The 16,332-nt window shown below is 43.5% G+C and overlaps 1 protein-coding gene and 1 non-coding gene across 2 annotated transcripts in view; one reads left to right on the top strand and one right to left on the bottom strand.

The window, feature by feature from the left end:
- The first annotated feature begins 3,465 nt into the window (after nt 1-3,465).
- prkn (parkin RBR E3 ubiquitin protein ligase) overlaps nt 3,466-16,332 on the top strand; it is a 1,016,703-nt gene continuing 1,003,836 nt past the window's right edge. Inside the window, exon 1 of the mRNA XM_067989235.1 lies at nt 3,466-3,570. Within this exon, the coding sequence (XP_067845336.1) occupies nt 3,564-3,570 (7 nt within the window). The 5' untranslated portion in view covers nt 3,466-3,563. The remainder of the gene's footprint in view (nt 3,571-16,332) is intronic.
- trnad-guc (transfer RNA aspartic acid (anticodon GUC)) lies at nt 3,806-3,877 on the bottom strand. The gene has a single exon. It is a non-coding gene; the product is annotated as a tRNA-Asp (tRNA).

Below are 16,332 nucleotides of genomic sequence, written 5' to 3'. Positions count from 1 at the left end.
ACAAGTCAGGAGTGTGATGGAATACTCTCCATTTGCCTGGATGAGTGCAGCTCCAACAACACTCAAGAAGCTCGACACCATCCAGGACAAAGCAGCCCGCTTGATTTGCACCTCATCCACCACCCTAAACATTCACTCCCTTCACCACCGGCGCACAGTGGCTGCAGTGTGTACCATCCACAGGATGCACTGCAGCAACTCGCCAAAGCTTCTTCGACAGCAAACCCGCCACCTCTACCACCTAGAAGTACAAGAGCAGCAGGCACGTGGGAACAACACCACCTGCACGTTCCCCTCCAAGTCACACACCATCCCGACTTGGAAATATATTGCCGTTCCTTCATCGTCGCTGGGTCAAAATCCTGGAACTCCCTTCTTAACAGCACTGTGGGAGAACCTTCACCACATGGACTGCAGCGGTTCAAGAAGGTGGCTCACCACCACCTTCTCAAGGGCAATTAGGGATGGCCAATAAATGCCGGCCTTGCCAACGATGCCCACATCCCATGAAGGAATAAATATAAAAGGTCAGATCCACCAACATCAAGGCGGTATTCTTCTCTGACCACTGCCTCCTACTGGCCGACTGTCAACTGCAGGAGGACCAGAGGGTGGGCAGGGGGATATGGAAGCTGAACGTGAGACTGTTGACCCCGGAGAAGATAGAGGACCATGAAACCCCTCTGATTCCATGGTGCACTGGCGGGAAGCAATCAAGACTAACATCAAGAGGTTCTTCATCCTCAAAGGTGTTCAGAAGGAGCGAGAGAGACAGAGGGAATTTTCCCAGCTCCAGAAAAGCATGCAGGATCTGCTCCGGCTGCAGTCGAAGGGGGTCAATGTCGGGAAGGAATTCAGTGAGGTGAGGGGCCAGCAAGCCTTGCTCTTCACCTCCAAGGCCTCAAAGATCATCTTTTGATCCAGAGTCTGCTCCATAGATCAGGACGAGAAGTGCTTGCACTTCTTCCAGAAGCTGCACAGAGGCCTCTGTTATCAGCAGCCTGAAGGAGGAAGACAGCTCAGTGACGTCTTCGCAGGCCGACATACTGAGGATCAGCAAGTCCTTTTATGCCGGGTTGTATGACACGACGCTCACAGACAGCACTGCCTCCCAATCCTTCCTGTCCTCTATCACCATCGGCCACTGACTTTGGACAAGCTGACAAAAGCCCTCCGGTCCTTCGAGAAGAGTAGAACTCTTGATGTAGATGATGAGAGTCTGTTTCCCCAGGCTGGTGAGTCTAGAACTAGGGGCATAGTCTCAAGATAAGGGGTTGGCCATTTAGGACTGAGATGAGGAGGAATTTCTTCACTCAGAGGATTGTGAATCTTTGGAATTGTCTATCCCAGAGAGCTGTGGATGCTGAGTCATTGAATATATTCATGGCTGTGATGGATAGATTTTTGGACTCTAAGGGAATCAAGTCCTGCTTTCTGTAACACCCTTTGCACTCAAGCCCGAGTTCTCTGTAACCCCATTTGCACTCGAGCCTTTTGCGCTCTCTGTAACCCCATTTGCGCTTGAGCCTTTTGCGCTTTCTGTAACCCCCTCTGTGCTTGAGCCCCTGGCGCTCTCTGTAACCCCCTTTGCGCTCGAACCCCTCGCTCTCTGTAACCCCCTTTGTGCTCGAACCCCTCGCTCTCTGTAACCCCCTCTGTGCTTGAGCCCCTGGCGCTCTCTGTAACCCCCTTTGCGCTCGAACCCCTCGCTCTCTGTAACCCCCTTTGTGCTCGAACCCCTCGCTCTCTGTAACCCCCTTTGTGCTTGAGCCCCTGGCGCTCTCTGTAACCCCCTTTGCTCTTGAACCCCTCGCTCTCTGTAACCCCCTTTGTGCTCGAACCCCTCGCTCTCTGTAATCCCCTTTGTGCTTGAGCCCCTGGCGCTCTCTGTAACCCCCTTTGCACTCGAACCCCTCGCTCTCTGTAACCCCCTTACGCTCGAACCCCTCTCTCTCTGTAACCCCCTTTGCGCTTGAGCCCCTCGTGCTCTCTGTAACCCCCTTTGCGCTCGAGCCCCTCGCGCTCTCTGTAACCCCCTTTGCGCTCGAGCCCCTCACGCTCTCTGTAACCCCTTTATGCTCGAGCCCCTCGCGCTCTCTGAAACCACTTTACGCTCAAGCCCCTCGCGCTCTCTGTAACCCCTTTACGCTCGAGCCCCTCGCTCTCTGTAACCCCTTTACGCTCGAGCCCCTCGCTCTCTGTAACCCCTTTACGCTCGAGCCCCTCGCGCTCTCTGTAACCATTTTACGATCGAGCCCCTCGCGCTCTCTGTAACCCCTTTACGCTCGAGCCCCTCGCTCTCTGTAACCCCTTTACGCTCGAGCCCCTCGCGCTCTCTGTAACCACTTTACGCTCGAACCCCTCGCTCTCTGTAACCCCTTTACGCTCGAGCCCCTCGCGCTCTCTGTAACCCCTTTGCGCTCGAACCCTTCGCGCTCTGTAACCCCCTTTGCGCTCCAACCCCTCGCTCTCTGTCACCCCTTTTGCGCTCGAGCCCCTCGCGCTCTCTGTAACCCCCTTTGCGCTCGAACCCCTCGCGCTCTGTAACCCCCTTTGCGCTCGAACCCCTCGCTCTCTGTAACCCCCTTTGCGCTCGAACCCCTCGCGCTCTGTAACCCCCTTTGCGCTCGAACCCCTCGCTCTCTGTAACCCCTTTTGCGCTCGAGCCCCTCGCGCTCTCTGTAACCCCCTTTGCGCTCGAACCCCTCGCGCTCTGTAACCCCCTTTGCGCTCGAACCCCTCGCGCTCTGTAACCCCCTTTGCGCTCGAGCCCCTCGCGCGCTCTGTAACCCCCTTTGCGCTCGAACCCCTCGCGCTCTCTGTAACCCCTTTTGCGCTCGAGCCCCTCGCGCGCTCTGTAACCCCCTTTGCGCTCGAACCCCTCGCGCTCTCTGTAACCCCTTTTGCGCTCGAGCCCCTCGCGCTCTCTGTAACCCCCTTTGCGCTCGAACCCCTCGCGCTCTGTAACCCCCTTTGCGCTCGAGCCCCTCGCGCTCTCTGTAACCCCCTTTGCGCTCGAACCCCTCGCGCTCTGTAACCCCCTTTGCGCTCGAGCCCCTCGCGCTCTCTGTAACCCCCTTTGCGCTCGAGCCCCTCGCGCTCTCTGTAACCCCCTTTGCGCTCGAACCCCTCGCGCTCTGTAACCCCCTTTGCGCTCGAACCCCTCGCGCTCTCTGTAACCCCTCTTGCGCTCGAGCCCCTCGCGCTCTCTGTAACCCCCTTTGCGCTCTCTGTAACCCCTCTTGCGCTCGAGCCCCTCGCGCTCTCTGTAACCCCTCTTGCGCTCGAGCCCCTCGCGCTCTCTGTAACCCCCTTCGCGCTCGAGCCCTTCGCGCTCTGTAACCGGCTTTGCGCTCGAGCTTCTCATAACCCGTTGCGTTCGCGCCTCTTCAGCTCTCACTGTGTTGGTAAACATTCCCGGTACGCACTGATCAGAAAGAATGCTGTACGCATGCGCAGAATGGCCTGGCCTACAGGCTTTCACGAAGATACATACAAGACAGTTGACACGGGAGAAAGTCGGTTCCGCCCAACACACTCATACAGTTGAAGTGCTCAAAGAAATGATCGGTAGGTGACCACTTGAAAGCAGCTGGCTTTTGCTCGGTCTTGTTTGAATGTAGCACTGACTCACGCCTTATTCACAAGGGTCTGTAGGGGCACCACCTGCTTTGAGCTTAGAAAATTTAAATAAAAAAATACTATTTCAATTTTATGTGGAGGGGGGGGGAGCATTGAGCGTAAGAAGTTATATTCATACAAAATTTTAATTCCTAATATATTTGTAGAAAGGGGAAAAACAATCCTCCCCGGCGGGGAATTGAACCCCGGTCTCCCGCGTGACAGGCGGGGATACTTACCACTATACTACCGAGGATCTGATGAATAATGTAATGCAGACAATTGCTCATAAAGAAGATTTTCTGGAGCAGTGCATATTAATTGAGTGATTCTTGTAAATGAGGTTTGCTGGTTGACTACCCACTCCTAATTTGGGTGGGTGATGGTGGAAATCGGTGTTGGTATTTAGCACACTTTAAATGTTTTGGATTATAGGGAACAGAAAGTCTAGGGGAAGTACTTATATACACAGGTCCTTCTTAGACCTTGTAAAAACTTAAGTTTTCATATGTGTATACAGTCGCTGAATTTGTGTCCCTCCCCTTCGTTCTTACCTGTGCTTTATAATGTCTTCTGAACCTATTGATATCGTGGCGATTCACTGCTTTCTTCATAAATGCTGTACTTTATTTGCTGACTGAACACTTGATGATCAACATTCACTTACCTTTGTACTAGTTTCAGTTACTCGGAGTTGTTTTGAATATTGTATAAGTGCATTTTCCACTTTGGTGAGATTAAATCCTAAAAGTGACTCCCATTATTAGACTTTGTGAGGTGATGCTATTTCATTTTAGGCTGTATTTCTCTGGTTGTGGATGTCACAGTGGGCAGAAATGGCCTCTGTGATTTATGCAATTGATACATGATGGCGTCCACTTCAAAGGGTGGTAAACATGAATAAATTAGGCTCCACATCCTGGAACTGCAGACTTATTTAATATTTAGACTTTTATAAAAATGTTGGCAGCGCTGAAAGTAGAAAAGTCACCTGGTCCGGATGGGGCGCATCCTAGCTTGCTGAGGGAAATACTGGTGGAAATTGCGGAGACTCTAGCCACAATCTTCCAATTCTCCATGGATATGGGAATGGTGCCAGAGGACTGGAGGATTGCAATTGTTATAGAGTCATAGAGTCATAGAGTTATACAGCACGGATAGAGGCCCTTCGGCCCATCGTGTCCGCGCCGGCCATCAAGCCCTGTCTACTCTAATCCCATATTCCAGCATTTGGTCCGTAGCCTTGTATGCTACGGCATTTCAAGTGCTCATCCAAATGCTTCTTGAATGTTGTGAGGGTTCCTGCCTCCACAACCCTTTCAGGCAGTGAGTTCCAGACTCCAACCACCCTCTGGGTGAAAAAGTTCTTTCTCAAATCCCCTCTAAACCTCCCGCCTTTTACCTTGAATCTATGTCCCCTTGTTATAGAACCCTCAACGAAGGGAAAAAGCTCCTTAGTATCCATCCTATCTGTGCCCCTCATAATTTTGTACACCTCAATCATGTCCCCCCTCAGCCTCCTCTGCTCCAAGGAAAACAAACCCAATCTTCCCAGTCTCTCTTCATAGCTGAAGCGCTCCAGCCCTGGTAACATCCTGGTGAATCTCCTCTGCACCCTCTCCAAAGCGATCACATCCTTCCTGTAGTGTGGCGACCAGAACTGCACACAGTACTCCAGCTGTGGCCTAAGCAGTGTTTTATACAGCTCCATCATAACCTCCTTGCTCTTATATTCTATGCCTCGGCTAATAAAGGCAAGTATCCCATATGCCTTCTTTACCACCTTATCTACCTGTTCAAAAAAGGGGAAAGGGATAAACCCGGCAACTACAGGCCAGTCAGCTTAATTAATGTCAGTGGTGGGGAAACTTTTAGAAACAATAATCCAAAACAAAATTAATTAGCACCTGGAAAAGTATGGGTTAATAAATAAAAGCCAGCACGGATATGTTAAAGGCAAATCGTGTTTGACTACATTGATTGAGTTCTTTGATGAAGTAACGGAAAGGATTGATGAGGGTGGTGCGGTTGATGTCATGTATATGGACTTTGAAAAGGCATAAAGTACCACATAATAAACTTGTTAGCAAAATTCAAGCCCACGGGATTGAAGGTGCATTGGCTGCATGGTTACGAAATTGGCCAAGAGACCAGGGACGGGGGACTTCAGTTATGTGGAAAGACTAGAGAAGCTGGGATTGTTCTCCTTAGAGCAAAGATGGTTAAGGGGAGATTTGATAGAAGTGTTCAAAATCAGTTTTGATAGAATAAATAAGGAGAAACTGTTTCCAGGGGCGGAAGGGTCGGTAACCAGAGAACACAGATTTAAGGTAATTGGCAAAAGAACCAGAGGCGACATGAGGAAAATTTTTTTGCGCAGCGAGTTGTTATGATCTGGAATGCACTGCCTGAAAGGGTGGTGGAAGCACATTCAATTGTAACTTTCAAAAGGGAATTGGATTGGACTTGAAGGGGAAAAATTTGCAAGGCTATGGGGAAAGAGCAGGGGAATGGGACTAATTAGCTAGCTCTTTCAAAAAGCCGGCAGGGGCACGATGGGCCAAATGGCCTCCTTCTGTGCTGTTTCATTCAATGATTCTATGACTAATTACTTGTAGCCTGCTGCTTTTTCTCTTAACAACTGAGGTTTTGGGACTAGAACATTGAAGGGAAGTAAGAAACTGGATTCAGGCTGCAAGGTTTGAATGGTAGAAGGTGTTGAACCATAGAAATATATTCCTAGAAGAATATAATTTAACGTACAGACCGAGCAATCACCTGTACCTGTATTTAAAACACCGGCCATCACTTAAGGCAGAAAAGGCTTTTGGAAATACAGACTCTGATTTCTTCTTGATGATATAAAGAACCAGAGTGGTAATACACAGGTTATTCAGTGGGCCACAATCTGCTGTCAAAATAGCATCTCCACATCATCTCCACGTCAAAATAATGGTGAGACTAAGGGTGCTCAACGTTATTTATGCGCAAATGCTACAGCAACTTCAGGCGAGGGGCAGATGCGCAGTTAAAATCAAAAATCCAAAAGTTGCTGTCCGAGTTGCGCCGCTCCGCCGTTAGCTTCGCGAAAACGGCATCTCCTTGTCTGCCTTGCCATTGAAATGCATTGAATGGCGTGAAGTTGCTGTATTTGCATGGTAGATACGAACTAAACCCGCCACAGAATGTTAAATCTTGTCCATTTCAGTCTAAGTATCCTTTTAACGACGTGATAAGTATTAAGTACTGCCTGCCAACGTCTCTGGCAGTGAAAATTAACTTTTAGAAGTGCGGAGTCTCATTCCTTCAGGTTTTAATTGTTGGAGATTTTAAAAATTAAGATTTTAAATTAGAAGTTTTTTTTTACTTTTCCTTTCTATCTCTTTGTTTTCTCTCTTTTAATTCAATATTTCTCTTTTTTTCTCTTTCAGTACCTGACTTGACATTGAATTCACCCACTCTAATTTACACTTCCTCCTCAGTCCTTGCACTGCTAATTTCACAATCCTGCAATCTGATTAGTTAAAGAGATGCACAGTTGCTTGCCCTGTTCACTCAGGTCCTGGATGCCCTGTTTCCCTCACTGCACCGTTATCAGCTTGCACTTTCAACAACTTGTCATGTAAAAAATTAAAAAAACGTGCAAGTGCAAGTCTAACTAACGGCAGATGCCGTTAAATGCCCTGCCACAGCCCAATATAGGGACATAGGAACAGGAGTAGGCCGTTTCGCCCCTCAAGCCTGTTCCACCATTCAATTAGAACATGGCTGATCTGTGTCCTAACTCCATATACCCGCCTTAGCCCCATATCCCTTAATACCTTTGGTTAACAAAAATCTATCAATCTCTGATTTAAAATTAACAATTGAGCTATTTGCGTAAGAGAGTTTCAAACTTCTACCACTCTTTGCGTGTAGAAGTGTTTTCTGACTTCATGTGTGAAAGTCCTGGCTCTATTTTTAGGCCATGTCCCCCAGACCTAGACTCCCCAACCAGCGGAAATATTTTCTCTCTATATACCCTACCAGTTCTCCTTTACATCTTGAAAACTTCGATCAAGTCACCCCCTAATCTTTTAAATTTAAGAGAATACATCCCTAGTTTGTGTAATCTCGCCTCGTAGTTTAACCCTTGGAGTCCAGGTATCATTCTAGTAAATCTACGCTGCACTCCCTCCCAGGCCAAGATATCCTTTCTAAGGTGCAGTGCCCAGAACTGAACACAATACTCCAGGTGTGGTCTAACCAGGGCTTTGTATAGCTGTAGCATAACTTCTACCCCCTTGTATTCTAGTCCTCTGGATATAAAAGCCAGCATTCCAGTAGCCTTTTTGATTATTTTCTGCACCTGTCCATGACATTTTAATGATCTTTGTACATGGACCCCTAAGTCTCTTTAGACCTCCACTGTTTTGAGCTTTTCACCATTTAGAAAGTACTCTGTTCTATCCTTTTTAGGTCCAAAGTGGATGACCTCACACTTGCCTACATTGAAATCCATTTCCCACAGTTTTGCCCATTCACTAATCCATTAATATCTCTCTGTAATTTTATGCTTCCATTTACACTGCTTACAATGCTGCCTATCTTTGTGTCATCAGCAAACTTGGATATGTGGCTCTCTATCCCTTCATCTAAGTCATTAATAAATACAGTGAACATTTGAGGCCCCAACACAGATCCCTGTGGGACACCACTAATCATCATAATATTTTTCATTTGTTTTCAGTGGCCAGGACTTAGTTGATAAGAAATGTAGATCAGGATGAGGGGATCTAGCTGAGTTCATGTGGCAATTCTCACAGATAGAAATCTTTTAAAAAAAACATGTGGTTTTTCCTATATTTGTCTCCCGCTTTCTAATTCTTTCTGTCTCCATCTCTGTTTTTCTGTTTGTCTCCTCTCACTTTCTCTGTCTTTCTCTGTCCCAGGGCAACGCATACTTTCTCTTTGTAATATCTTTATCTCTCTGTTTCTAATTCATTTTTTAAATTCTTTCCTTCTTCCTGCTTCTGTAAGAAAAATAGACATATTTAAATAATTCTATATGGCCATGCTGTGATTTAGTTAGAGTTGCTATGGCAACAATTGTGAGCATTGCTGGAAAGGTTTCTTTGGTAAATATACACATGTATCCATCTGATCTCACTCCTGGATGTTTTCTGTACCAGTCATGTGAAGGAATTTTCTGCCATCTGAACTATTGGGGGAGATCAAAGGGCCAATCCCACATTACCATGCTCTGTGGGGAGTGGCACTTTGCAGAAGCACATTGCAGGAAATCGCGGTCGCACAGCACGTGATTTTTCAACCATTAAAATTAAGGGATGGAAAATTAAAGGCTGTGCGCCACTGATTTCTTGCAATGCGTTCCCTGTGACCACTGCAAATGTAGGAGCATGGAATCTGCCCTCATATTTTTTCGTTAATTTTTGTTTTGCTTTTGTGCGGGAAAGAAACGTTCTAAAGTATGGGTTTAGGATCCATACTTAAACCCTTTTTGTCATCGAGAGAGATAGATTGAACTGCTGCCATCTCATTCATCTCACTTCATCTGTCAACCCTTCTCTGGGGGCTACTCTTTCTTTTTTCCGATAATGCTTTCCACTCGTCATTTTACTTCAATATTTAAACTATTTCAAATGATCACAGTTACTATTCACAAGCTCTCTCTTCCTCTCATCATACCCCTTCTCACCTTATTATTGTATGCAGGATATCAGATGCCTCAATATGTTGATGTCAGAATGGAAGAAGGACAGTGGGACAAACTACAGTATATGCAATAACATAACTTTTAGAGACTTAGAAACTGATTGGGTACAGGGCTTTTTCTAGACAGAAAATTGATTAAATATATATTCTGGTGGTTTAATTAGTTTTATACATAACTTTAGAAATTTAACTTTTTATGTTGAAATTCGCTGTTAGGAAAATGAACAAAACTCGAGCTTCCCAGAAAAGTGAATGAAACCATATTCCACGGACCAATCAGCTTGCTCTAAAGTGATACTCGAGAAACTCATTGAAAAAAAAATATATGGATAGATTTTGAGAAACACATTCTGTTCCTTGCTATCTATTGTGGACATAATCTGTATTGTGTTGTGATGCCACTTGATTTAGAAATTTGTTGAACAGTAACATTTAGTATGTAAAATAATACGTAAACTGGCAGATGTGCACAGTGCTGTGAGTTTAGTTCTGTTCTGTATGCATTGTGGCTATTTTTTTTGCTCTTAAGAATCCAAATGGGCTGCTTGTGGACACAGAGCACTGGAACTCCAGTTGAATGACTTGAATGGTCCACAAGGACTGCTACTGAAGTAGCCCCCTCCTCATGCTATAGCTGTAGCAGGAATTTCCATGTTGATGACTTCGGTGATGCATTGAGATTCTGCTGGAACTGTGGAGAAACTTCCAGGAGTTCCTCTATCTGTTCATTGCACATGCTCTTTCTAATATATAAATATATATATGTATATAAACAAAAGTTTTTGCTGCAATTCTCATGGGACCAAAGCAAGATGCAATCATGCCAATTGGCAAAACAAGATGCAATGGTTACAGATTTTGGTCAAAATGTGTCAATTGAAGCTTGCTATTGCAATCAATCCTAAATCAGATCTGATTATGGAATGGGTCCAGAGCCATTTACAAAATAGATGGAGTTGCAGTGCCTGCTAATGAGTGAGACCAGCTAATTTAACAGGCAAATCGAGTCTATGTCCTGATGATAGCCCCGCCTAACCGATGTTTCCAGCTGTCTAAACTCCTGGTTGGACAGTTCAGGATTCGTATCTTGGTTGGCAGCCTTACCGTAGCAAGATAATACCTAATATGTGGATGTCTCAAACACTTCAACATGTGAGAGTTGGGATTAGGGATGTTATCCTCCTGTTCTTTTCACATGTGGGAGTGTCTCTCGTGTGCATCAATTGGAGGCTGGGGTTGCTCTGAGATGGGTTCTGGTATTGGGCTCAACAGCAAAGACATTCTATGGGGTAGATTTTTACTTTGTGCGATAATGTAAAACGGGTGATAGCGCGTCGGCAGCTCGTCTTACATCTCTCACGGTTTTTATTTCCATTGAATCAAGGGTATCACCTCACTGGTTGGAGCACGGTACAATACTGGCAACGCACGTGTGGCCAGGATCAGACTTCTGTTTTTTTCTTATTTCCTTTTCTGTCAATTTTTTGAAGTTATTTTCCAAAGAATTTTTAAAAAATTTGCAACAGTTGAGGCAACTGACAATGAAGGCTGATAGAAATAACCTATTTATTCATTTACTTTTTTAAAAACAAGTATTACTTGGAAAATTACACTATATAAAGCTCAACTTTATTAAAGTGAATCCACCTTTCTACATCAAGTAAACCCCACCCCCCCCACCCACACCAAGTGGGCTAGCCTACATTTGTTCTATACTTTGTAACGGTACATAAACAGAAGTTGAATTGATTGTGTCAAGTGACTTTCATCATATTCTGTCTTCTGTATGTTTTAGCTGCTGTGTAGTAAAGCATCTTAGAAACCGAACCAAACAATGTCTTGCCTAGTATTAACTGGTCCATTTCCAGAGACATTAAAAGAGTGCGTGTGCTTAAAACATAGCAGTCAGGTCCAAAACACAAGGGGGTTTCATTGTTATGTTCCTGGGTCCCGCTATTGTACTAGCAGATACAGTAGGACTGTACTTCAGTAAAAAAGCAATCTGCTCGCTTAGGGGAGTGATTGACACCTCTAAACCCAAGTACATACCTGCAGAGGACCCAAATTCGTAACACAGGCCAGTGCCTTCATTAGTGATGATGTCATTAACAGAAGTGGCTAAGGTGGCTAAAAAAGGTTAAAAGCATTCTCTTTAGTTCTGCACGAAGTGTTTCTTTGATATGTGAAATCGATATATTTTTATTTGACTATAATTAGGATTCTCTGCCCATCTTTTTTGATGTGGAGATGCCGGTGATGGACTGGGGTTGACAATTGTAAACAATTTTACAACACCAAGTTATAGTCCAGCAATTTTATTTTAAATTCACAAGCTTTCGGAGGCTACCTCCTTCCTCTTCCACATCGTTCACCTGAGGAAGGAGGTAGCCTCCGAAAGCTTGTGAATTTAAAATAAAATTGCTGGACTATAACTTGGTGTTGTAAAATTGTTTACAATCTTTTTTGATGTGGAGATGTCAGTGATGGACTGGGGTGGACAAATGTAAGGAATCTTACAACACCAGGTTATAGTCCAACAGCTTTAATTGGAAATCACAAGCTTTCGGAGGCTTTCTCCTTCGTCAGGTGAGTGTGGGATTTCTTGAAAGTTACCGCATATATAGTCAGAGAACAATGCCTGGTGATTACAGATAATCTTTCCAACTGCCCGTTATCAAGGCAATCAAAGGAATTGAATAGTGTTCAGACAGAGAGACATTAGATACAAGACTACTGAATATACAAACGGCCAGAACCAAAGAGAGAGAGAGAGAGAGAGAGAAACATCCGAAAGGAAGAGAAAGAGAGAGAATGACCAGTTGTATTAAAAACAGATAACTTTTTTTTCCGCTGGTGGGGTTACGTGTCGCGTGACATGAACGCTACACGTAACCCCACCAGCGGAAAAAAAAGTTATCTGTTTTTAATACAACTGGTCATTCTCTCTCTTTCTCTTCCTTTCGGATGTTTCTCTCTCTCTCTCTCTCTCTGTCTTTGGTTCTGGCCGTTTGTATATTCAGTAGTCTTGTATCTAATGTCTCTCTGTCTGAACACTATTCAGTTCCTTTGATTGCCTTGATAACGGGCAGTTGGAAAGATTATCTGTAATCACCAGGCATTGTTCTCTGACTATATATGCGGTAACTTTCAAGAAATCCCACTCTCACCTGACGAAGGAGAAAGCCTCCGAAAGCTTGTGATTTTCAAATAAAACTGTTGGACTATAACCTGGTGTTGTAAGATTCCTTACATTCATCTTTTTTGAACCATGGGTGCTCATTAGCTTAGTGACTCCAAATATACATTTATGTTTATTGAGTTTCAGATTGACTGTTCTAGTAACTTCAAATACATTTAAAGTCTGTTGTCTACTCTTTGATGAACCCCACTATTATGTCATTCATTGATGTGTCAACACTGGCAGTGTTCTCTTATGGTGGTTTTGTGATTTAGTTCTGAAGCACTCGCAATTCTAAGGAATGGCATACAAATCTATACCTCCCATGAGCAGTGAACATGCATAACTTGGAACTTGCTTTATACAGTTTCACTTGCCAGAGTCCTGAGGACATACCTAGTTTGTTAAACATTTTGCATCAGTAAACTGTACGATAAGGTACCATACTATTTTAACTTTACTTTAGTTATTTTAACTAAAGTAGTTACAGCAGTTAAGTTAAACGGTTTGAGAAAGACAGCATCAGGGCAGAAGGACAGGTTAGGGTCTCTTGCCCAAATAAGAGTTTTATATACTAATGCATGGAGAATAAGAAATAAATTGAGTGAATTAGATGCTCAAATACAGCTTAGAGGGTATGACATGGTGGCCATTACTGAGACATGGCTACAAGCTGGTCATGATTGGGAGTTAAATATTCCAGGTTATAAGGTCATTAGAAAGGATAGGGAAACTGGAAGAGGACGAGGGGTAGCCTTATTGATTAACTATTGATACAATTATTACATTAGTAAAAGAGGATATAGGCAAGGGAAAGCTATCACCGGAGACTATATGGTTAGAATTGAGGAATAAGAGGAGTTAAAACTGTAATGGGAGTTGTCTACAGGTCTCCTGATAGCAACAATAAAGTGGCAGAATGTATTAATTCAGAAATTAGAGAGGTTTGTAGCAAAAGCAGAGTTGTTTTAATGGGATTTAGTTTTCATATAGATTGGGAAGAGCAGAATAGCTCAAGTCAAAAAGGTAGTGAATTTCTTTAGTGCATTCAAGATGTTTTTCTGGAGCAATATGTTCTAGAACCAACAAGAGGGCAGGCCATACCAGATTTAGTAATAAGTAATGAGCCAGACTTAGTTAATAACCTAACAGTAAGGGGACATTTATCTAACAGTGATCATAATATGATCAAATTCAATGTTAGGTTTGAAAAGGAGAAATGTAACACAGTTACTAAAATTCTAGATTTTGGTAAGGCTAACTTTAGCGGGATGAGACAGAGACTGACGACAGCAAACTGGTCAAAACTGTTATCAGGTAAAACTACAGATGAACAGTGGGAGGTGTTCAAAAAAAAATTGCTTAATACAGGACCAGTATATACACCTAAGGGGCAAGAGCTCTACTTACCAAATAAAACAGCCATGGTCAATAAAAGAAGTTTGCTATCTTTTTTGTCTTCCTTTGCTCTCCCAGTCCCCTGAGCTGCAAAAAGACAAAATAAAAGAAACTTGCTAGAGATATCAAGATTAACACAAAAAGTTTTAACGATTATATTAGAAGAAAGTGTAATGTGGGCCGTTTAAAAACAAATGTGGGTAATATTGCAAATGAAAATAAGGAAATGACAGACTTGTTGAATAACTACTTTGTGTCAGTCTTTACAGTAGAGGAAGAGGATAATATACCTGACATTCCAGGGAAACTAATAATGTATCAAGGACTGGAACTCACTAAAGTTAACAGAAGCATGAAAACAGTATTAGAAAAAATAATGGTACTAAAGACTGACAAATCCCCAGGACCTGATGGTTTCCATCCCAGGGATTTAAGGGAAGTAGGAGAGGAAATTGCAGATGCTTTAACCTTAATCTTCCAAAGCTCTTTCGATTCAGGATTGGAAAACTGCAAATGTAACTCCATAATTTAAGAAAGGTGAGAGAGAGAAACCGGGAAATTATAGACCTGTTAGTCTCATGTCTGCTGTAGGGAGGTTATTGGAATCTATAATTAAGAACTGTGTGACTGAGCACTTAAGAGAAATTTGAGCTGATTAAAGCCAACATAGATTTGTAAAGGGTGAGTCATGTCTAACGAACCTAATTGAATTTTTTGAGGAAGTAACTAAATTAGTAGACAGGGGAATGTCTATGGATGAAGTTTATATGGATTTCCAGAAGGCATTCGATAAGGTTCCACATAAGAGATTGCTAGTTTAAAATTAAAGCTCATAGAATTGAAGGCAAATTATTGACCTGGTCAGGAGATTAGTTAGGTGGTAGAAGACAGAAAGTAGGGATGAAGGGTATGTACTTGAATTGGAAGGAAATGACTAGTGGTGTCCTACAAGGATCTTTGCTGGGGCCTCAATTATTCACTATATTTATTAATAACTTAGATAAGACAATAGAGAGCCATTTTTCCAATATTACCGATGACACAAAGATCGGTGGCATAGTAAGTAGTGTAGACGGGAGCATGAAATTATAAAGAGACATTGATAGATTAAATGAGTAGGCAAAACTGTGGCCGATGGATTTCATCACAGGTAAGTGTGAGGTCATCCATTTTGGACCAAAAAAGGATAGATCAGAGTATATTTTAAATCATGAAAAGCTAGGTACAGTAGAGGTCCAAAGAGATTTAGGGGTCCATGCACACAGATCACCAAAATGTAGTAGTCAGGTACAAAAAATAATCAAAAAGGCTAATGGAATGTTAGCCTTTATAACTAGAGGGATAGAATATAAAGGGGAGGAAGTTTTGCTACAGCTATACAAACCCCTGATCAGACCACATCTGGAGTACTGTGTACAGTTCTGGGCACCGCACCTTCGAAGGGGTATATTGGCCTTGGAAGAAGGGCAGCGCAGATTCATAAGAACATAAGAAACAGGAGCAGTAGTAGGCCATACGGCCCTTCAAGCCTGCTCCCCCATTCAATAAGATCATGACTGATCTTCTACCTCAACTCCACTTTCCCGCCCTATTCCCAAGATAGGGGATCACCAGAATCACCCTATCACCAGAATGTTACCAGGGCTCCAAGGGTTAGATTATGAGGAGAGATTTCATAAACTGGGCTTGTAATTCCTGAAATATAGAAGGTTAGGGTGTGATTTGATTGTAGTTTTTAGGATTTTGAAAGAAATTGATAGGGTAGATAGAAAGAAACTTCTTCCGTTGGCAGGGGAGTCGAGGACAATGGGACATAACCTTAAAATTAGAGCCAGGCCATTCAGGAGGGAAGTTAGGAAACACTTCTTCACGCAAATGGTGACAGAAGTGTGGAACACTCTCCCACAAAAAGTAGTAGATGCTAGCTCAATTAATAATTTTAAATCTGAGATCGGTAGATTTTTGCTAGCCAAGGGTGTTAAGTAATATGGAGCCAAGACGGGTGGATAGAGTTAGGATACAGATCAGCCATGACCTCATTGAATGGCATAACAGCTGAATGGACTCCTCCTGCTCCTATTTTCCTATGTTCCTATAATTTCCTCATCAATTGGAAGCTTGAGATGCTCTATTTTAATAGATCTGTTTAGATCTCTGGGGTTGAAGCAAATTCATAACTTATCATTCCGTTTGTCAATAATTACCAATGAGCATTTCCCCATTCTGTTTTTCATCTAGGTTTCTAGGTCCTTCATTCTATCAAGCTCCAGTGTAATTTTTCATGAGTTGCAATTGGTACCTTTCTGCATGAGTGAAATATTGGGTTAACTTGTTCATCAGTCATGGTCCAATGTTTTGCTGGCAAACAATCCAATCCTTGAAATAGATCCTTGTATTCCTGTATAAACGTCCTCATAAGA

This window comes from Heptranchias perlo, chromosome 8, assembly GCF_035084215.1.
Source record: "Heptranchias perlo isolate sHepPer1 chromosome 8, sHepPer1.hap1, whole genome shotgun sequence".
Taxonomy (NCBI): Eukaryota; Metazoa; Chordata; class Chondrichthyes; order Hexanchiformes; family Hexanchidae; genus Heptranchias; species Heptranchias perlo.
This window is presented reverse-complemented; position numbering and strand designations above follow the sequence as displayed.